Here is a 24,647-nt window from a genome sequence, read left to right as displayed (position 1 = left end):
CAGGTTGCTTAGCACGTTGAGCAGCTTGGGGTAGCCATTTTTATTTTCTTCAACGTTGTTCATGAAAATTCAGTCCTACACACAACGCAAATGCACGGCTTGACCCAGCTCCTTAGCATTGAGTCATCAGCTTGCTTCTCCGTGATTGGTTGGCCTCCTGACCAGTAAGTAGTCAGAGTTACATGTAGTTACCATGGTAAACAGGTGAGCTATAAATATAATCATATGTGCAATTTTTTTTTAATTTTTTTTGTTTGGAAATGTGAATAATGGTATGGTATTTGGTGTAACGAATTAATCAAACAACATAAAAGGATTCCTTCCTGACAATTTTATTCAGTTTTCTTGTGCTTGGAAATGTGCAGTGGAAACCATTTATTTATCTATTTAATATTTTTGAGCTTATCCAACTTCATCTCTTATTATAGATCAATGTGACATTTTGTGGTTTGTTGTTAGATTTAAGGTTTAAAACATTAAATTCATGATTTTCCTCCTATACATTTTTAACAATTAAAAAACTAAAATGTGTGATGAATTAATAAAATTTTCAACAAATATTTTGAATTGTATAATCCAAAAATTTCCCCTAATTATCAGTAACTTACAAAAGTAATCACAATTTATTTTTGTCAAACTTTTTTTCATTTTGGTTTTGTCAAATTATGTCTTTAAAGTTTCATTTTTAACGTCTCATCTATCCTTTAAAAAGAGTTGGAAAGCTCAGTTTTATATACATATCTGAATTTATTTATCTTTATTTTACTACTTTATATTATCAATAATGCATGAGTGCTCTAAACAAACAGCTTTTATATAATTTATATCCTTATTTAGTCTCTGTTTCTAAATCACTGACTTCCATTCAGAAAAAAGAAGAAGATAATTTTACTGATAAAACACTTGATGTTTTCTGATTTGCAATGATGATGATTTTGATATTAGAGACAATAGAACAGCTCTGAGATTAGTAGATAAAAGTGCTGGCTGGTTGTTTAGTGATTTGCATGTTTCAGCTACTAGAGTTCTAGATTGCATTTTGCTCAATAAATAATGGTTATTGAATCTTTCCAAGGAAATACCTCCCTTGCATTTGCTGTTGTGAGTGGTACAATTATGACTCCCCCATGTAGAAACACTGCAGGTCGTTCAATCTTGACAATGATTCACAGCATATTTAGCTTAAAGCTCAAAATGTCTTAAATATTGAAATTTAAATGACAATTTTGTAATTTGTCACTCTAACAAGGTAGTGCCGAAAGAACAAAAATGTAGTAGCAACATAATATAATTGTATCCTGGGAGTATCAGAGGAAATCAGGCTACTTGGAATAAAATGTAATAAATATTTATGATAATTCAAAAGTCAAGATTGGATTGTACTCTGATGGTGTTTCCTGTATCTTCATACCCCTAAATAACTCTGAATTGTGATGACAAATGACACAAGGAAACTGAATATTCAAAATGGAATTACAAGATCAAGTTACTTAAAAAATGATAAAGCAATAAATTATGGAAGCCATCACAATTGAGAGTTATTGAAAGCTTACTTACCATACCACCATGCATGTCTCTTGATATGCCTAACCCACACTAACAAAGCATCCAACAAGCTGTGTTCACACATAGTTATGGGACCAATTTTGATTTTGTAATTTCAGTAATAGATTGATTCACTCAACACTTTTCCTATGGCAAGTTTTGATATGTCCCGTATTGGATACTGACTTGTCTTTAAATTGCTACCTAAGCTAAAAATAAATAAATATCATTTACCTAACAATCTTATATAATATAATTTTATATTTATTTGCTTTTGGTTTAATTAAGATATTTTCTTTCATCGTTATGATGTTATATTAATATTGTTTTATTATTTTCTGGGTTACATAACTCGTACATGGAATTAACAATTATTTGTTATGAATTCTGAAATCTTTTGTCTTTATGTGGAAGTGAATTCAATAATATAAATGCATTTTTTCTTAATGTTTGGTTTTGAATATATATAGTTTTTTATTTTTGTTTTTCGAGGAAAAGTGTGGTTTTAAATACAGTTTGAATCTTCCCACTAATTACTTTAAAATGTTGATTAAAAAATTGCTGTGTTTGTTAAGCTGATTAATTATCACACAAAAATTAATAGCCAAAGCATCTAAATGATAATTTTGGAGTCTGATATGATTTGGGGCTGGATCCTTTTGTCATAATACTCTTCCAAGGTCAAGGTCACACCATCCTTTTTAGTTTTTGGATTAGTGTAAGGTGTTTCAGATATTGATTTCAAGACCTGAGGTGATGGCATTATCAAAGGGTACAGGACAACTTCTAAGTAAATGCTATTAAAATGTAATATTTTGATTTCAAAGAAATTAATGAAGTTAACAAATATTGCATTCATTTTCATTTTTTACGTAAATTTGAACAATTTGGATCCTATATGATTGGCTGTAAGTGTGTAGTGTCTAGACAATCACATTTTGTAATAGTTGCTGTCACCTTAGTAACTGCCACTGTAAACAAGTGTACAGTTAGTGCTGTTCTAGGCCACCAGTAGGGTGATGGGTAACAGGATATTTGGGTCAACATTGGAAGTTTCATATTTCCGTAAGATATGCTCTGCTGACAGCAATATTTATGATAAATTTATAACTGGTGTTCTGTGTTGCTTTGGTTACAATATTTGTCTCACTTTAATTGCCGCTCAAGTATATCTATCACCATGGTGATGTGGCATTACTGATCAGGTCAAGGTCAAATTTCTAAATGGATTTTAATAATTTTGGTAAATAAGTAACTATTTAGATTAAGGGTAGCTATTTGACAACTTTAAAGCTTTGTGATTTTGAACTGAAAGTTAATTGTATATAGTAATTGCACCTTTTTTCACATCATCACTAGAAAGATAAAAAAAATCTATAAAATAGTCACAATAAGATTTAGTTAGAAAACTGCATGAAAATAATTGAGTAATTATACACATTTTTCATTGAAAAATAAACACCATCACAGCTGTTGCACAAAAATATTTCAAATACTGAATTAAAATCATCATAGATCGAGTTTGACACTCAGATTACCTGGAAGCTTTTCCTTATAGATTTACGACAGGAAGCTGAAACAGTACCGAGACAGCTTAGAGGACATAGATGCTGCCCTGGTGGAAGGTTTGGCCAAACGGCGGCGACATGAGGGTGGGGCAGAGATGGTCAAGACAGAATTGGACACACTTAACCGGCGGTATATAGACATGGTCAAGTGGACCAACAATCGGCTCAAGGAGATCACAGCGAGATTATCTGGAGCCAGTGAGGATGTCCAGGTACTGATGCACAGTCAGACAACAGTGTGATCAGGAATTATCTTCACAACACTTGTATGACATTCAAAGTAGATGTGTAGAAGTCATTTACACTATTAAATCCTGACGAATCGTGTCTAAAATGCAACTATTTGGATATACAGGTAGTATCTATTTAACCCTAGTAAATACTTGCAGCAATATACCGCTCGGCTAGAGAGATCTTTTCTTTAGCTTGATCGGTTGAACGTAAGACTAGTAAGCCTGAGGTCCTGGGTTCGATCACTAGCGGAGGCAGTGATTTAAATTAATTAATCATGCTCTCTGTTACCTCATATTCCAACATTTAAAACAAGCTGAGACGGTCTTTCATTTTCCCAAATTTTTCTTTTTGTACGACTTAATTTTGACAATCATATATGTAACCGGTATTAACCTGAAGCCTGTGTTCAGTTTCAGATGGTGATTGATGAGGATATTCCGTTACTCCGTACATTCCGGGCAGAATTGGCCAAGCGCTCCTCTATGTTAGTTGATGAGGACATGCAGGGTTTCTTTGAGCAGCTGTCCGAGTTCGAAGGCTATGCCAGCCAGCCAGGGCAAGGATATAGCGGTCCAGCCAAGACCTTTGTCAGCAAAGTGACAATGCACGCACAGAACACTCACGAACAGCCTCCAGCTACTCTTACACCAGGTATTCGTGTAACTAAGATGATGGATACCATTGAGAAACCCGTGACAGCAGCTGTTGTCCCAACAGTTCAAATGAGAATGGTGTCGCCGCCACCCTCTGATGCTGGAAAGAGGCTTTCTCAGAAAGTGGCTAGCATCTCTAGTGTAACTTCACTGGGAAATGTTAGTGAAATGGACTGCAAGTTACCACAGGCTTCTCAAATACTTGTGACTTTAAAACAGGAAAATCTGGCACCCAAAGGGACTACAGTGTTTGTATCGGCCATTTTAAATCCAAAAACTGGCCGTAAATTAAACATGGTGGAAGCCATCAAGACTGGATTGTTTGATCCAAAAACCGGATATTTTATGGATCCCATCACCAGTCGTCGAATACAGTTTTTGGAAGCTTGTGATCGAGGCTACATTTCCTCTGATCTACAGCGGGAGTTGAAGTCCCCATGTGGTTTCCCTGATCCACACACTGGGCGTCAGTTATCTCTAATGGACGCTATACAGAAGGGGTACTTTGATCCTGTTAAACTTACATTTAGAGACCCTTCTACTGGGCTACACATTCCAGTCCATGAGGCCCTCTCAAGGGGAATAGTCACTGAGGAAACAGCCAAGAAGTTGTGTGGTGATGGCTATGCAGTGACAACCATAACCCAGTCTCAGGCCATGTTTGGAGATGGGAAACTGTCTTCAATGGAAACAACAATTGGCCTAGCTGAAGCTGTAGAAAAGGAACTATACGACAGGTCAACAGGGAAGATTCACGACCCTCTCTCTGACAAGGACCTGACTATTTTGGAGGCTGTGGAGAAAGGCTTCATTAGTCCTTCCAAGAAAGAAATCAAGGATCCATCCAGTGGAGAATACATTACACTGATAGAGGCTGTCACCAAGGGCCTTATTGACCCAGAGTCCGGCAGATGTATTGATAAGACAACTGGGCAAAGAATCCCGTTAGATGAAGCATTCCAGCAACAAATACTAAACAAGCCACTCACGCTACCCAAGGCTCTGGCAGATGGTACTGTCACAGACAAAGGATATTTTGTGGATCCCCAGTCTGGACGGGTCATGGCTTTCTCTGATGCTGTTGACAATGGTTTCCTTGACGATAGCGTAAAGTGCATTGTTGACCCTGTTAACAATGATGTTCTCACCCTGTCTGAGGCAATAGAGCGAGGTGTTATTGACTCTCGGGGTCTGTACGTACCCCCAGGGGCAGCACCTCCAACACCTATAGGCCAAGCCTTGGAGGAGGGGCATATCAAACTTGTCAGTGAAGAGGTTGTGTTTGCCAAGCCAAGTGTAAAGGATTCCCTAACAGGAAAGACGTTAACCCTAGCTGAAGCTCTGAAGCAAGGCGTCATCACAGGTGGAGGGGAATTTGTTGACACTCGGTCTGGACGGCGTGTGTTACTTCGAGCGGCTGGTAGTCAGGGCTTTGTTGTCAAAGACACAGTAGAGAAATTGACACAAGAAACATCATTGAAGGATTCATCAGGAAAAAATGTGACAATACTGAAGGCTGTCCAGATGGGACTTATCAGTCCCACAACTGGGGAAGTCAGGGACTTGACCACTGGAGATGTGATGCCATTACAACAGGCCACTATGGAGGGTCTGGTGTCTGCAGAGGATGCACAAACAGTCGTAGAACTTCTGAGTCCAGTCGTCATCTACACAGCACTCACCACAAATCAAAAATCTGTTAAAGAGGAACAGCCTATGGAAGCCATCACCATTTCTGAGGCACTAGATCAGGGACTGCTTGACGAGGACTCCCAGACTTTCAGGCATCCCAGGACAGGTGTAACCATGCCTGTTGAGGATGCTATTGAACAGGGTCTGTTGAAACTGTCATCAGAATGGCCACGACCTACCTTGGTGTCAGAGACTAAAGATGAGGCTGATCGTTGGCTGGAGGAGGTTGTTACCAAGATGTCACCTGTGTCACCAGGTCAGTCAGCTACAGTCGATTCCAAATTAACCAAAGGTGATGAGGGGTTCTCTTTCACCACAACGACCATCTCTCGACCTGCAGTGGCTGAGAGCCTGGTGTCTGAAACCAACTACATCAAAATACAAAGTGTGACTGATCCCCTCACCAAGGAGAGATTGTCAGCTCAGGAAGCATCAAAACGAGGACTTCTCAATGTATCACAAGGGTGTTTCATCCATCCAGTCACAGGCAAGAAGTACACAGTCAAAGAAGCAATGGATAAAGGATTTTTGACAGGAATAGAGGTGGACACTCCCACAGATCAGGCAGTTAAAGAGGTCCGGTCATTTTCCATCACTGGAGTGATTGATCCTAACTCTGGCGAGAAGATATCTGTCTCCCAGGCAGTCAAGGATGGCATACTTGACAGAGAACGAGGTCAGTATGTGAGTAAAGACAGGTTTGGTCGTGAGGTGCTCCTTCCCATCAGTCAGGCGGTGGAGAAGGGTCTCGTCCTTGCCGACGATGTCAGCTCATCTCACATGACACCACTGCAGGGTCTCAAACGTGAGACCAGGTCTTACCAGCTCAAGAGTGTAAAACATCCCATTACCGGTAAGAACATTTCTGTCCTGGAGGCAGTGCAGGAGGGAATACTGGATGAGCACAATGGAGTTTATATCAACACATCAACAGGTGAAAAGTTACGCATCCCCGAGGCAATCGAACAGAAGCTCATTGACGCAGAGTTGTCTTCCATCACTTCTAATGATGGTGTAGATGGCAGTAAAGTAGTCACTACTAAACTGACCACCCTCAAAGTGTCATGGGTAGTGGATCCAAGAACTGGTGCTACCATCTCAGTGGCCAAGGCTGTCGAAGATGGAATCGTCAACCAACATAACGGCACATATGTTAATATTGTCACAGGGGAAGTAATGTCCATGAATGATGCTATCGAGAAAAAACTGGCCATAGCGACTGCTTCAGGTGTTGAATCATCCAGTAGCTCTGATATTCACAGTATTCACATCACAGAGGAACAAGAATCTATGGAGGCAACACTGGTAGAGGACATTACAGCAGAGACTGTGACATTAAGCATCAGCAGTGTAGTTGATCCTATCACCATGGAGATGGTTTCATATGATGATGCTGTCATCAGTGGTGTCCTTGACCTTAATAAGGGCCTTTATGTCAATACAAGGTCAGGAGAGGCAATTCCAATCAACTCTGCTCTCAACAAAGGCCTGATACATGCTGATGTGACAGGTACAAAACGTGAGGAGGAAATCTTCCACAGTTCATTACAGGCAGGAAGTGGGGGGTTTTCCCTCAAACATGTTGCTTCAATCAGGGATGCAAAAACTGGACTGGAGATGTCACCAGTCAAGGCAGTGCAACAAGGCCTCATTGACCTGGAGAAAGGAACATTCCTAGACACAAGAACCTGCGTGAGGATTCCTTTAGAGGATGCATTCAAACAGGGATTCTTTTCCATGACCAAGGCAACTGATGCTGATGAAATCACTAGACTTATGAATGAATCTCAAGATGAGATAACTCCACCTGCTGTATCTGGGAATGGAATTGTGCCAAACGTAGTAGAGATGAAATTAGAGAAGTCAGGCATGCAGGATAGTGACAAGCAAAGATCTGGTGTGCCTGATGAGATTCTCAATTACACTACAGATATTGAACAAAGTTTTGAGATGGAGGCTGAGGATATTCCAGACTCCCATAAGAATGGACAGTTGACAATTGGTACCAAACAGACCACAAAGATGGGAGGAGATGTACGCGGAGTGAAGGTCAACACCACTGCCTTCCCACAGGGCTTGTCCTACTGCGAGGCAGTCAATGTTGGTCTGGCTGACCCAACATCTGGAAAGGTCCGGGATCCTAGGAGTGGAAATCTGATTTCTTTGCAGGAAGCAATGGAACAAGGAATCATCAACCCACTTAAACCTGCCATGGTCAGCATTGTTGGCAATAACCCCTTGACCTTACAGGAAACATTTAAGCAAGGATTTGTTGACCCAAATACTGGTCGGGTCAATTACCAAAAGAGTAAAGCAGAGAATTTCCAGATTAGTCCTAACCTACCAACTCAGTTCTCCTCCCCAGGGCCGCTCAATTTAATGGATGCTCTAAAAGCTGGACTTTACAATCCTTCCAGCCGCAAGTTTCTGGAGCCATTGTCTGGTGACATCATGTCTATACAGGAGGCAGTTAACCGTAATGTGCTGAATGGTAAAATGGTGACAGTTCGGGATACAGCATCAGGACGTCGGGTCTCTCTGAAGTTGGCCCTAAGCAAGGGTCTCATTGATGGGACTACTGCTACAGTAACGGACACTGCCACAGGGGAAGTGATGTCACTGGAAGAGGCAGTGAAGCGTGGATTGATCGAGAATGCTGTGGATGAGAATGAGGGTACTGTATATGATACAGTGACAGGAGAAGGTATTCCGCTTAACAAGGCCATCACAGATGGACAACTCCGTGCAGAAGATGTCACCATCTTAGACACAGCAAGTGGTGAGATGGTGTCTATGGATGTGGCCTTCAGAAAAGGTCTGATCGATAGGAGGACAGGGAGTGTCAAAGACAAGCAGACAGGACAGAAGATGACTGCTCAGGAAGCTGTAAAGTTGGGGCTCATGGCAGTAGTTGGAGCTCCAGTTCTAGCAGGAAAGGCTGTGTTTGATGCAGTGAAAGGTAGAAAAGGACAGACATGGACAGAGGATGTGAGTCGTGATGTGGATACATGGAAGATGGACGTCTCCCCTACCAAGGATGTGTTTCAGAAGCGGACACTCTCAAGCTCCTCCAGTTCTCCTCAGAGATCACCTGTGAAGGATTCCAGTTACAATTTTGGATCCCCAACAAAAGATGTTGAACGATCACCAGTGAAGGAAAAGAGTAGTGGATATGGATTGCAAATCAAAGACCGTGTGCAATCACCTGTGAAGGATTATTACAGTTCAGTGTCCAAAGATCCTGGCCAATTACCTGTGAGTGACAATGGATTTAGTGTAAATGGAAATGGTCTTCATGATGATGGCGTACAACAGCCACTGACTACCATTGTTTATGCTAAACCAACAGACCGAATTAAGGTCTCACAGCCCCAGAGAGAGACTGATCAGCACAACTCTCCTGACGACCGTAGCCCAAGTCCAGCCTATGGTTTTATGGTAAGTGAGGGTCAGGAGAAGAAAACTGATTCCTCTTCTATGTACAAACAACATGATGAGACTGATGTTTCAGCATTCGTTATGTCTCGTGGAGACAACTCTTTCCCGTTAGGTCCCCAATCTGTGTCAAGTGTGAGTTTATCTCCCCTTTCATCCCCCTCCTCCTCGACTGTCCCGGATCTGGTTACTAGACCCTCCTTACCGTTGCATGAGGCAGATCCTCGGGGCTCTTCAATCTCTGGAACCAAGGTGTTTGTGAAGTCCAGTGATCCTCCATCTGCTGATAAGGTTCCCACCCCTCCCCTATCTCCAATAACTGTTCAATCCTCCTCAATAATGTCCAAAGATGACCTCACTGTTGACTGGACAGCAGGAAAGGTCATTGTCTCGCCAACAGGAGAAGTCATGAATGTCACCGAGGCTGTACAAAGAGGTTTGTTAGACTCGGACACAGTTGAGGAATTGGCTGAGAAAGCTGCTTCAGAGTCTAAGACTCCGGAAATAGACATAAACTGGGATGATGGTACCATTACAGTTAGGGATACCCAGGAAAAGATTTCTGTTATGGAAGCCAAGTTCCGTGGCTACATAGACTTACAAACCTCTACGACATTAACAACTGTGATTGAAAAGATGGAGGAAATCAAAACAGAAGAGACAAAACAAATTGTACCTGTTGTTGTACAAAAACCAACTGGCGCGAAAATACAGGAAACTACAGTGGTACGTAAAACAAGGAAAGTAGTGGAAGGAAATGAACCTCCTGAATATGTTCCCCAAGACACTACAACTGATGGAGTCTTGAGTCTCAATGAAATAGTTAGGGTTGATAAAAATGTGACAGACTCGGGTAGTATATTTGTCCAGGGCTATGATTATCCCATATCTATCCGCAGAGCTATGGATGAACATGTGATAGATATAGGCAATTCATGTATAGTTGATCCCCAAACTGGACGGCTTCTCAACCTGATTGAAGCCATTCGTATTAAGATATTAGACCCCTATACTGGTAAGTTAACACATTTAGGGACAGGGGAGAAAATCACTCTCAAGGAGGCATTCCTCGAGGGTCTAATCCCACAACCAGGGTACAGTGTGACATTTCACACAGAGACGGAGACCGATGTCGGGGAACGGCTGAACACATCCTTGTCTCTGTTAGAGGCAGTAGAGAACAACCTGGTAGATCAGGGTAGTGGAACCTACACACATCCACAGACAGGGGAGATAATGTCCCTGGCTGCTGCCATACAGTATGGCTACATAGACTCTGTCGACAGTCACCACAACGTTACCGTGTCTGAGACACACGTTGACAGGAAGGAGGAGAAAATGATGGAAGAAACACGAGTTCAGCTGAAACCAATTGCGCTAAAGCCTAGCACACTGAAGACTTCCTCCACAGCGCCACCTGTACAGGAAACCAGGCAGTTTGCTACAAGTACTCAAGTAGAAGAGACTAGGAGTTTTACAGAAGCCATGAAAGTAGAGCAAAGTATGTCTGAATCCAGATTAGACACACATACAGATTCTCGATTCGGGGAGCAGAGTACTGCATCAGGTGTGCATAAACTAGATGTTTTAAGGGGCCAACTGATGAACACTTCCCAGCCAGACAGGATGACTCACGAGGTACAGATGATGAGCCTCAGTTCTGCTATAGAGATGGACTATTTTAGTGAAGAGAGTGGCATCTTCAAGGAGCCAAGAACCAGAAAGGAAATGACCCTGGACGAAGCTATCAAAGCCGGATATATTGATGGTAACAGTTTGATGGTGGATATCAAGACGGATGAGAAACTAACCCTACAGGAGGGTATCCGGGCAGGGCGGATTGATCCCATTCAAGGAAAAGTTGTAGATAAGGATTCTCAGTCCAAGTTTTCACTCAAAGATGCTGCTAAGTTTGGACTCCTGGCAGTAGCTGGAGCACCTGCTCTGGCAATCATGAAGGCGACAGGATCATTGAGTCGGAAATCTAAAAAGGAGACTTCCTCAACTATTGACAGTTCTTCATTTGTTGTGTCCCAATCACCAACTGCTGAGACCCCCACAAAGAAGACATTGCCCAAACCTCTACCCAAACCTGTTGATGTTTCTAAGGATAGTCCTGTCAATTTACAGTCTAGGACAGTGAATGTTGTGGGCCCTACCACATTAGAAATAAAAGATACAATTCATTCCCAACACTTTGACAGTCTGCCTCGAAAGCAAGATGTTAAAACAGAGTCTGTGGAAAAGGTTACGAGAAAGGTAAATGTGGAAGGAGTGAGAGACTCCGCTGCTGGTACAGAAGTACCTCTTACTACAGCGCTAGATAGGGGGCTAATTAACCAACACGACGGGACATACACTAACAGTCTGACTGGGCAGACATTCACATTGACAGAGGCCCTCGACCTTGGCTACATACAGGGCAAGGTTATTGACACTTTTACTACTAAGGAGCAAACAACAAATGAAGGATTCCATGCTGATGTCACGTTTCATGAGAAGAAGAGACTGTCAATCGTGGCAGTCACTGATTCTTTGACTGGTGAGAAAATGTCTCTGCCAGAAGCTGTGGTCCGTGGTATAGTTGACAAAGAAGGTCGCACTTACTACCAAAAGGAAACAGGGAAGCGGATTCCTATAATGGATGCTGTACAGGAACACCTGGTGGTTGCTAGGGATGTTGACTCACAGATGAAAACTGATGAAAAATATCGGACTTCAAAACAAGATATCATCACCCAGACGAAATCACTGAAAGTCCACACAGTTGTTGACCCAGCCACACAGGAGAGAATGAGCCTTCCAGAAGCTGTGAGGAAGGACATACTTGATCTGAAGGTTGGCATTTTGAAGAATATACACACAGGAGAGGAGATACCATTGAGTGAAGGTCTCAAGCAAGGCTTGGTTCAGGGGGATGATTCTGCTGGCTTTACATCCATGAAAGGATCTGAGGTGTATGAACAGATGGCAGAAACTCTGCATCTGAAATCTGCATTTGACAGTGAAACTGGACAATTCATTCCTATAAAATTAGCCATTGAGAAAGGTATCATTGACAGTCATTATGGAAAATTCCGAAAATCTACTGGAGAAATAATTCCTGTTTCCAAGGCAGTGAAGGAAGGACTCATCAAGGGAGAACGTCCAATGTCACCTATGTCCCCAAGGTCAGCAGGTGTTGTATTTGAGAAGAAATCAGTCAATATTCAATCGGTACATGACCCACTCTCTGGACAGAACATATCAGTGGTAGATGCTGTCGACAGAGGAATTCTAAACTTGCAGACGGGTGTGTATTCCAATCCACGTACAGGAGAGAAGATGAGTATCCCAGAGGCCATAGCTAAAGGTTCCATTAAAGCTGAGAGTTCAACAGAAATAGGACCAATGGGTACAACATTTACAGTGGACACTGGATCTAAAACCTTGACAGTTAAATCAGTCACAGATCCCAGGACTGGCGAACAGATATCGGTGCCAAAAGCCCAGAGGCGAGGACTGTTATCCAATGACCTTCAAACCTATCAGGATCCATCTGGACGAGTCATGGATATTACAGATGCAGTAAAACAGGGCCTTGTAGAGGCTAGTTTACAAGAGGCCATACCAGTTCTTACCTCTGTTACTAGAGAGTCTGTTACAGTACAGTGCCTAGTTGATCCAGTCACAAAATCGGAGATTCCAGTACACGTTGCCATACAGAAAGGATTGTTTGAACCAGAGAAAGGCTTAATTACAAACCTCCGAACTGGTGACAAAATGCCTGTTGAGGAGGGAGTGAGGAAGGGTCTGGTGAAGGTTGATTCCTCCAAAGTCAAGGAAAAGACCGACGATCTAGTGGTTGTTAAAGATGTGATAGTCACCAAGGTCAAGGATCCTTTGACTGGACGTGATCTCATGGTCAAGGAAGCAGTCAGAAAGGGTATCCTCGACAAGGATAAAGGATTGTATTATGATCCTCATACAGGGGCGTCAATGCCAATTGAAGAGGCTCTGAAGAGCCACCTGGTAGAGGGAAGTCACATGTCACAGAGTCAACTTGTCGACAAAAAAACCAAGGATATGAAGCAAATCAACATTACCATGGTGCTTGACCCTGAATCTGGTAAAGAGATCTCTGTCAATGAGGCAATTGAACGTGGAATTGTTGATCAGGATATGACTACATATTATGACAGGAAGCTAGGAAAAAGCATTAAGATGGAGGATGCTTTCCAAAATGGCCAAGTATCTGGAGTTGTACAGACAATCACTACAACCCAGACAAAGGTAAAATCCAACAGGCCTGGTTCAACCTACAACATCACACGTGTCATGGATACTGCTTCAGGAAGAATGCTGAATGTGGCTGAGGCTGTCAACAGAGGCATTCTGGATGAAAAAGGCAACTTTGTTGATACCAGTAAGGGAGAGGTCATCCCTGTTTCCAAAGCAATGAAGAAAGGCCTTGTCCGTGCTGATGAGGTAGCAGTGACCAGTCCTGGCAGTAAGACAGACCAATGGGGCATCAGATTAAGGGATGCCCTCAGGTACGGCTACATTGATATTCCCACTGGCATTTACACCGAGCCGAAAAAGGGCAAGATGTACACTATTGATGAAGCAATCAGAAATGGACATCTGACAGCAGATGACAAATGTCCATATCGTTATTCTGGGCCAAAATATGACAACACAACTCATAGCTTCCAGCATGCTCTCCAGACAGGCTTACTTGACCCCAAGACAGGTATGTTCCATGAAACGACATCAGGGGCATATATATCTGTAGAGGAAGCTCTTAAGCACCAATACTTGTCCCCAATAGCTGGCAGAGTTGGAGGTAAAGGTGACTCAGTTATTATTCTGAAGGGGGCAGAGGTATCCCCAGTCATATCTGAGGGGATTTTGTACACAGACTTCGTGGACCCCACAACTGGTGAGGAAATAGACACAAAAGAGGCTACCAAAAGGGGCCTGGTCAGCATGGTTAATGTCCAGCAGCCCATCACAGTGAGTGATGCTATCCGTACAGGGTTGGTGGATAGTGATACTGGTGTGTACCATGATCCCAAGTCTGGTGATAAGCTCTCTGTGGACGAGGCAGTCATCTGTGGCTTCCTGAACATGGACCAACCAGAGACACTGGATGATGTTCAGCTCCAACACAGTGAGGAACTCCCAGTGTCACTGACTGATGCCATTAGGAAGGGCGCTCTCAACGTGGCAAACGCTGAATTTACAGAACCACGCACTCGGCAGACTGTGTCATTACAAAAAGCGATTCAGCTTGGATATCTACAACCAAAACTGACAAGTAATGATGATGATGACATAACAAATGACAGTGGTGAAAGTAGTAAAACTGACGAAAGTTTTGATGGTAAGACAGATGACAGCATTGATGGGAAGACTGATAACTCTGTCATTGATGACCTGCCTCGTGAGATTGAGGCAGAAAAATACACAGTGGTCCTAGAGGGGTCACCGTTTTCTCCCAAGACTGAAGTGGTAGTAGATAAAGATGGTGCTGTGGTTTCACGCACGGCAACTGAGGTTCAGATTAAGACTGGCACTGCAGTATATGTCACTAAACCTGGTTTCTTGGTTGAGGCTAGTGGGCGTGTACGTAACACCTCGACAGGTGAAGTGATGACATTCCAGGAGGCGGTGGATGCTGGTCTGGTGGAGACTGAGAGTGTAGAGGGAAGCAGCGAGGTTCAGGTAATGGGCGGCACCATCCCACCAGGCCTTGAAGGTGACTCATCCTCTACATCCTCCCTGTCTGCGTCCATGACGACTTCTGATGGGGTAAGTATCCTCCTCCTCCACCTCCTCCCTGTTAGACCCCCTCCCAGGACACTCCCTCCAGCCCTTTGTGTCCTCACCGGTCCTTGTACTGCACTTATTATGTGATGGTGCTCTGTGCAAAGTGATGGCACAGTCAGCATTGGAGTACATGTCTACACAATGGAGATGGCTGTTGTTTTGCACTCTGCACCAGTTTCATTTTAGCTGCAGTGCTCACAAAAAAAGTGTGTAAACGGTAGGTAAAGTGTCACATGTGAAACTGTTAGATTGTAAAATTGTATGTTATAATGATAACCATTTTACAGGGCACGGAGACAAGGATGCCTAACCAAGTGGATGACACAACATCTCTACATTGTGATTCAACTGGTAACCATGGTGATGAAGGACAGGGACCCCATACCATGACCTTGACTCAGATTATGCAACAAGGCCTTTTTAATCCCTGTAGTGGATTATTTCATGACCCAGTCTCTGGAAATAACTTTTCTCTCGGTGCAGCAATTAAACATGGTTTAATTGACGCCAAAAAATCATTGTTCAAACTGCCTCAGACAGGGGAGATAATTGACCTACAAGAAGCAATTCAGAGTGGAGCTGTCAACAGTAAGACTGGCAATGTGTTTGATTATGTTAAGGGAGAGGAAATCCCATTACATGTGGCTGTACGTCGCAAACTTGTCTCTGACGATTCAGAAATTGTATCTGGACGGTCGTTCTCTATAAACACTGCCGATGACACTCTCACATTCCAGGATAGAATAAAGGGAGGTAAGCTGTCATTCCCACGTAATGTGACAGAAACCAATTTTGAGGAAACAATTTCTATCCGTGATAAAAAATCTGGATCAGTTTTGAGTTTGAAAGATGCTAGGAAGAACAGCATAGTCAAATTTATAGAGAATGATCTATCTAGTACTAAGGCAGGAATGAAAGGCTGTTTCGTGAAGGATACCTTTAATGATAAATGGTTATCATGGGATAAAGCCTGTGATGCTGGACTCGTGGGGAATCTAGATATATCTTCAGAAACCTCCGCAAACCGTCGTGATTCCAAGCAGATCAAACGTGTCACATGGTCATCTTCGAATGATAAATTGACAGAGAGCAGTGACATTAAGAAAGAGGAGGAAGATGATGCTGGAAAAGACGCATCCGAGTCAGAATTAGACATGGAAATTGCAGCAGCACTTCGAGCTAAAAATAAAAGAAAACATTCCATAGAATTGTGTTCGATGTCAGATTTGCCGGTGACATTAGATGATGTCATCGATAACGGCCTGTATGATCCTGTTACCAACACAGTACGTGACATCAGCACTGACGAATATGTGGCATTTGTGGAGGCTATTGAGCGTGGATTGGTTCACAAAGCCTCACTGATCCGTGATCCAGTGAGCAAAGACATTTTAACCCTGGAAGAGGCAATAGATAAACGTATTATTGACCCTCTTTCTGGGAGGATGATGTTGTCATCCGGGTTACCTATTGCCTTAAACTTTGCTGTAAACAGAGGCTTGGTTGTAAAGTGTAAATCACCATTCTCTCTCTCACTTTCGGAAGCTATTGAGGAAGGACTTTTCGACATAGCTACAGGAATGATGCTGAACCCCAACACAGAGGAAAAAATGGGGTTCTCCCAGGCTATATTCTCGGGAATGTTAGACTGCAGTGTTATAAAGGTACGTGATGTGGACAGTGGAGAAGTCCTTGGATTTCAGGAGGCCGTTGAGAGAGATCTACTAAACCTAGCAACAGGAATGTGTTATGATACTTCTAGTGGGGATACACTTTCTCTAATAGAGAGTATTGAGAGAGGGATTCTGATAGACTTAACAAATCAGCCTAAATATAGCCTCCTCGAGGTTGTGGATGACTGTCTGGTAGACGAGAAAGGTAAATTCCATGATCCTTCAACAGGGTACAGTGTTTCTTTAATCAGTGCTATAGACTCCAGTCTCCTTGATCGTGACTGTATACTTGTTCGGGATTTAGAAAGTAGGACCCTCTTAACACTAGATGGAGCTATAAGTGAAGGCATAGTGAACTCCCTCACAGGAACATATTCATGTGGTAAAATTGATTGTGATTTCAACATGGCCGTGTCTAAAGGTTTACTCATCCAAAATCTTGGTAGCACTGATTTGAATTTAATTGATGCGATTCATGAAGGAGTTTACAACACAACTTATCAAAATTTTATGGATCCACGGAATGGAGAAGTGAAATCATTCCAGGAAGCTTTAGAGTCAAAGCTCGTACGCTGTGACGATATTGTGATAAAAGACATGAAATCAGGAGAATATCTGACATTTGAGGAAGCAGTGTCAAGAAAGCTGCTGGACTTAGGAGAATGTCAGATATTGGATTCTGTGATGGATGAGTGGTTAGATTTGAAGGCAGCACTAGCTCATGGGCTTCTGAGACAGACTACAGGAGAATCAGCTAAAGGCCTTGTTACCATAGTGACTGAGGGTATATATGACCTTGAACTACAAAGGGTCAAGGACAAAACCTCTCAAATGTGTGTGGATGTGGAAGATGCTATTTCCATAGGGATTATTGATCCCTCACATACGTTTGTTCGTGATAATGCTCGTAATCAATTCATTCCACTCTCGGAAGCAATAAGCTATCACTTAATGGATAAATACTCTGGAAAGGTGACAGACACAAAGACATTTGAGAAATTAGACTTGTGTACAGCGGTGGAGAAGAAGCTAGTGATAGAGATGCCAGAGAAAGGGTTTCCACTGGTAGACATTGTTGGTAATGATCTGTACAACAAGGACAGACACACCATCCTACATCCAAGGACATGTGCCCGTATGTCACTTCAGGAAGCAATTTCCTGTAGACTTGTGGATGGTTCTCAACCACAGGTACTTGTGGCAGAAAGGGGAATTTACAGCCCAAAGGAGGCGATAGCAAAGAAAATATTGGACCCTACAACTGGCATCTACTTGGATAATACATCACTTCCTGAGGCAGTGGCTAAAGGGTTTGTTTTTAAATCCGAACAGAAAGGATATCAGCCATTTTTGACAGAAATAGCTGACATCCTTAAAGATTCTGATTTTACTTCGTTAACATCTGGTAAACCAATCCTTGACACAAGTCCGGGAACTCAGACGGATTTTTCACGAAGATCAAACTATGGCAAGCCTCTCTTTGGAATCCAGAGAGCAGTTGAGGAAGGTATTTTCGAAAAACACAGATGTACGTTTTATGATCTCAGGATTAAATCCTCTGTAACTATGGCAGATGCTTTAAAGACATTCTTGATCCATGGCACAAGGTCAAGGGTCATGAACCCTGACACCCAGAAGTTCATATCCTTAAGTGAGGCTGTGGATAAAGGAATCGTTAGTGGTAAGACCGGATCTATCCTGGATAGACAGAACATGAAGAGTATTCCTCTAGAAAAGGCAGTGGAGGAAAATCTAGTTGTTGATGTGCCATTCACACGAGTGACTCTTGATGAGGCAGTGTCCTATGGATTATTAAATACAGAGCTTCTGAGAATGCAGAGCATGATTTGTGATGAGAAATTATCATTGGCTGATGCCCTTAATAAGGGTCTGATCGACACAGAAGATTCTCTTGTTAAGGATATTGACAAAGACATTGTGATGACATTGAAAAAGGCAGTGGACTGTGGCCTGTTTAATACCACAACAGGGTGTGTGGTGTGTGACTCTGGGCGTATTGTCTCCCTCATGGATGCTCTTAGTGAAGGACTCATCCTCAATGGCAGAAGCTTGTGTAACTTTCCCAGACTTCCACATCTGAGGAAAAGGACTTTACAACTTGACTCTTTGTGTAACAGTGTGGAGATTGTCTCCAAGCAACCCAAACATTCCAGTGACAGTTCTGGCATTGACATGCTAGACAACGATGATGTGGTGGACCCAATGGATCAGAATATAGATGCCATCACTTTCGGCGAGGCTCTCCGACGAAATTGTTTAGATGTAGAAACGGGTAATTTTCGTTTGTCAGATGGTGACATTCCTATACCTTTGACAGAGGCTATTAACCAGGGGCTTATTGATGTTTCTGGTGTTACATTCCACGACAGGGTAACAAACCAGAATGTTTCCCTCAAATTGGCATTGGAGGTGGGATTACTTGATTCCAGTAAGGAAGGTCCAAAGAGAAATTCAACACATGGTATAACCTTCAGTGAGGCTGTCCAAGGAGGATTGCTGACAGAGAAAATGGAGGTTAACCTTGATGACACAGACATACCAGATCCTGGAAAACACAAGAAATCATTGATGGAAAAGTTAGCCAGAGGAAGTGAGGTCATAAAAACGACGAAAAACATGTCCTCATCACTGGATTCCTTGTTACAAGTGGTTAAAGATGACCAAGGGACCTACCGTTTGGGCACTCTACATCGTATACTAAAGAAAGGTATGCTTAGTCCCAGTACCGGTCTGATGGAGGATCTAATCACCGGTCAGCCAATTACTCTACAGGACGCTGTCCAGAATAACCTCGTAAACACACGGGCGAGGGAGATTGTAGATCCACGCACTAGAGAGCTCCTCACACTACAGGAAGCTATCAGTCTCCGTGTGGTGGATCCTATAAAAGGATGTTACCATGACACCGTACATCATACGTCAATGTCACTCAAAGACGCCATGGAACTCAGCCTCATCATAGCGGGCATGGCAGAAGCTCCCCAGCCAAAGAGCTCGGTGGAAATTTATGTGGAAGAAATTCTTACCAATGAACAAAACAAAGGCAAAGCTAAACTCCAAGATGCCTTCTCATCCGGTGTCTTACATCGCGCAAACTCTTCTGTTATTGATCCTGACACAATTCAGCCAATCACTTTGAAGCGTGCAGCTAGTCTTGGAATGATCGACATGAGTACTGGAGAGTTCAAAAATCCACAAACAGGGGAGTGTATATCTCTGAGCGATGCTGTTGATAAGGGATTTATCCTGAGTCCCAAGGGTCTGACACTCTATAGTGCTGTGAACCAGGGGCTCTATAGTGATAAGAACTGTCAGTTTGTGGACCCAGGTACCGGGAAGGAACACACACTCAAGGAAATGATTGAGATGGAAATCATCACACCCATGTGCCTGGAGATTCGCGACCTAACACAGAATGGAATTGTTGTCACATTGCAGACGGCGATTGACAGGAAAACCATTGAACAGATAAAGAATGTGTATGTGAATTTGGTAAATAATCAGGTGTACAACTTCAACGAGGCGATCGCTGCAGGTCTTATCATCAGTAATAGTCCACGGGAGGGACTTCGTGAGAGTAACAACAGCCAAAACATTATGGCTGCCTCAGGTTTACACACCATGGAATCAGTACGGTACCGTCACCTCGCTGAGAATGCATACGGCCCAGTTCTCACACGTCCATTCTCCATGGGAAGCCGTTCTCGAAACAGCAGTTCGTCCGATTTGACAACTGATTCATCGAGCACAGACAGGAAAGATCCACATACGTGGATGATGCCACTGACCTCTGAAATGATCCGCCAGATGATTGTTAATGCTAAACATAAGAAGGATGCAGCCGCTCAGAGGAATGACAACTCGGACAAGAATAACAAATCAGAGGACGAGTGTGATGCTGGCTCAATCACACCAACTGGCAAAGACGACTTCGAAATGGAACAAAATGTGGAGGTGAATGAAAACAATCGTGAAACAACTGATCCATCTACTCCATCCACGCCACAGGTTACAGAAATACCATGGCAACATGAGGTCAAGGTCATAGAAGAGGTCAGAGTCAGGCCCGCCATGGCAGGACTTCGGAAGGTAGGAATATTGATTCCTGCATGTATCGCCTGCCTTCTAATCATGCCGAGAGATCCCTGCCTGATTGTCAACTTCTTTGTTTGTCAACCTGAATGAGAACGTCTCTAACTTGCAATGCCACGCCTGTCTACATAAGACCATCTGTTTACTGTCCGGACTGTCTCACTTCTAGTTTGTACTGAACATAAATTGTGAAATCTTGACTGTTATGAAAACATATATCTAGTATTAACATTGACATTCTCCATTTCAAGTAATCTGTCATTACATTTCAAAGAGTTAGTCTGTTCTGCAATTATAATAATTATTTTGAAAATTGAAATTGTATAATTTCCGATATTTCTTGACCTTAGTCTCTATGTCTACCTCTTGTGACTGATTATTTGTAATGTGAGAATGTCTATATAAATCCTATAGAAAGGCATGTTTCAATGGACCTATATTCATAGAATGTTTAGTTTGATGATAAAATGCCTGATCTAACTCACCAAACAGTTTCTTTTACACTTGGTCGTTACAATAATTAATGTCGCGCATGAAATGTGTGTTAATGAATCAGTCATGTGTTAAATATAGGGAAATAGAAAGTACATTGAACATAGGTCCATATGCATTACAGATTGTTTCAGTTCCAAACAAGAAAAAAAGTAAGAAATTAAGTACTGTACATTCATTTCCTTAAGAACTGAAATTGATCTCATTTGCATATTAGAAATTCCCGAAGCATGCTTCTGTTCAATGGTTATGTAAGGATTTAGCATGGGATTATTACATTTTTTTAAAAATTCTTTAAGATCAACCTTTTACATATATTTTCTCAACTTTTGACCTTTATAATGGAAGAAAACAACAGAATTTTTGCATGCCTGGGAAGTTGTCTTTCCCTTTCAAAAATGATATAAAGCATCATTGTTCCTGATTATGTTTATAAAATATCCTGCATAATTAACTACAGTCTGTGCTTGCCTGATATATTCCAAATGGACTGACTTATAACCAACCATGCTTTTCCTTACTTTTTATCAATAAATTAGGAAATTATGTTTATTTACACAGAATTGTGAATATATTATGCATAGAGCTATGTAAATGAATGTTTACCGGTACATTAAGAAGTCAATGTACAATTGTTAATTAGTGTGTAAATTAATAATTACATTTGAAAAGAAAATGAAATTTTTTATTAGAAATGTTAATATCTTTTAAAAAAGGAAGTGTCTGTATTTATACATGTTTTTTTTCATGTTATGGTAGAATTTACTAACCGTTGTTGTGAGTTCTTATAACTGATTTGATATAATTGAGTGTTATTTTTTTTTTTTTTTTTGACTAAATGTTGCTAACCAGTTTTATTTATGGACATTCATGTACGGAGAGTTTTGTGAGAATGTCGGGAATATATATGTGAAGTCGAGCTTGTGTGTAATGCACATGTGTGTTAGTGCAGTTAGTTACATGTATATGTTACAGGTGAGACACCTGCCTAGAAAACAGGAAACTCTCTAAACAAAATCAAGCTCTCATCTTGTTTGTGGTCTGAAACATTCTCGCTTGGATTTTCAAATTTTTCATAATTCTGATGAAAAAAGGAAGAAATGACAAAAAAAAAGTGATGATAATACACTATCACTATCTGATGGTGCTTTTTTTTTTAAATGAACGATTCGTGACAGATTAGATTTGCTCATTTAAATACATACTTGCATCTTAATATATAAATATATTTTTTAAAAAGCTAGGTATTTTGTTGGAGAGATTGCTGGATTAGAAATTAATCGGAAACTACAGCATGGTATTCTTTGATCTATAATCAGAAAAATCTTATGGTCGGTTTGTGTGGAGGGGAGAAGGGGGCAATGTCAAAATGAGCTGATATTTTCAACAAAATGAATTCAAGTGAATTCACAATCAAGAAAAAATGTTTAAATACATGTACATTTGTATTCCAAAATATTTTCTGAAATGTCTCTGGTGTAACGGATTTCATTGATAACAAATGAAAAATGTTAGCTCATTCTTTTCTTTCGTATTAAAATAATAAAACAATCAAAAGTTTGATCTCAAAAGGTAATTCAAAATTGTTTCATTATTTAGAAATAATGAGGTCTTATGAAAAAAATAATTTAACTTATAAATGGAATTGATATCTGGTAGAGGTTTATGGAAATTTGTTTGTATATTTATATATCAATTTATTTCGAAAAATTACATAAATAAATTTTGAATTACCTGTTTGTGAACAGCTGATCAAACTTGGCTATATACAGATGTGTTGAAGAAAGTTTCATTAAAACTTCACATTACTATAGTTTTAATGTCAAGCTAATAATTAAAACAGTTCCAATACACCTGGGAATATTTTTATGGAACTAAGTTAGAATCTTCAAAAGTTAATCCATCTGTTGGTAATTAAAGTTACAATAGAAAAAATGAGAAAAAAAAATGGAGATAGTATCATATGTTGGTTTGGTTTTGTATCATGTGTTCATTTTGACATCATTGTAATTGGATTAATTTCTATCAGATATATTTCAATCTTGATGAAATTTGAATTGATTTATTGAAAAAGTTTACAGAATGTTACAAGATTTACCGCTTCAGCAAATGACATTAAGACCATGTACAAGTGAAGTATTACGAGTTAAAATCTAAATTAATATAATCTAATTATTGATTAATTTTTTTATTAATAAGAGTGTTGTGATTAACTGTTTGACAATGATTGGATATGCATTTGATTAACCACTTATCAATTAATGGATTAATTTCATTAATGAATATACAAAAGTTTTAATCTGAGACTGAATCTAACAGATTGTAACTTTTACACACTGACCCCTGACCTCTCGCATGAATTTTTACTGATCCATATCCTAATGTTATTTTCTCTCTGAAGAAGTATATCTATATGTCAGTGATCTCTATATCTGACCAGCAGCATTTAGATATTGCTGCATCTGAAAAGTATACATATAGAATATAAAGCAGTTTTAATATATGTCATGTAATATTATAATAGTAAATTACAAATCAACATATATTAAAGATAAACATTTAACTGATTATTGAAGGAAATATGTTAATTGAACTGTGTTTTTTTTTTAACAAATAATCTTTATTCTCATGCTAAACTGAGATGGTATATATCACATTTTTTCTTCCTTTTGCTTTGCATATCCCTTCCTTATATTGCAATACACAAGACACTATATTCTTGATTTCCAAAATTTCATTTTCTGATTTTGTATTATTTTTATAGAAAATCGATCCACATTTTATTTGCTTTATTTTATTCCTCAACAAATGTCAGAAAGCTTTGATTTGCAGATCAGTACAATGCTTATGTGAAATCGCATTCTTTTCATTTCAGTGGGTTTTGCCTTCGCATGGTGGTAGACAATGTGAAGCCTGCCTGCCTGTGCCTGTCAGCTGTTCCCTTCACCCCCCTCCACACTTACCATAGGAATGCCTGTTCCTCTGTCAATATTAACATGCATCCCATTTTCTGTCCCTCTGTCCTTTTGTGAACCTCAGTTTTGTACTTGTATACATGTTACCTGTTCTGTGTCTCAGTTTTGCAGTGCATGTGATGTTTTGGTTTTCCGCACGTCCGTCCCGTGGTGTACCTTGTATGTCTGTATCATGTGGTTGTCGTCTGGTATATACTTGATAATGTATGCAAGGTTTGTTGGGTATGGATGAATATTATATTGTTTCATCAATACTAAATATATGTTTTAGTAATACTGTATTTTGGATGAATATTGTTTAATAATTTATCTGCATCTTGCAAGATTTTTTAACAATTACTGAAACATCCAGTCCTGTGTCATTTGACCATCACTTTCAATGGGTTTTTTTCTCCATTTTGATAAGAAAAAAAATCTCCTTGCCTTGTCCTGCCACTGTAGATGCCAAATTACCTC

At 40.8% G+C, this 24,647-nt stretch overlaps 1 protein-coding gene across 4 annotated transcripts in view; it reads left to right on the top strand.

The window, feature by feature from the left end:
* LOC117325720 (microtubule-actin cross-linking factor 1-like) overlaps positions 1-24,647 on the top strand; it is a 214,299-nt gene that overhangs the window by 144,112 nt on the left and 45,540 nt on the right. For all 4 annotated transcript variants that reach the window (XM_033882153.1, XM_033882152.1, XM_033882151.1 and 1 more), the window contains 2 exons: positions 3,104-3,325; positions 3,758-14,920. In XM_033882153.1, the coding sequence (XP_033738044.1) occupies positions 3,104-3,325; positions 3,758-14,920 (11,385 nt within the window). The remainder of the gene's footprint in view (positions 1-3,103; positions 3,326-3,757; positions 14,921-24,647) is intronic.

Source organism: Pecten maximus, chromosome 4 (genome assembly GCF_902652985.1).
Source record: "Pecten maximus chromosome 4, xPecMax1.1, whole genome shotgun sequence".
Classification (NCBI taxonomy): Eukaryota; Metazoa; Mollusca; class Bivalvia; order Pectinida; family Pectinidae; genus Pecten; species Pecten maximus.
Note: the sequence above shows the minus strand (reverse complement) of the source record. Positions and strands in the feature narration are given on the sequence as shown.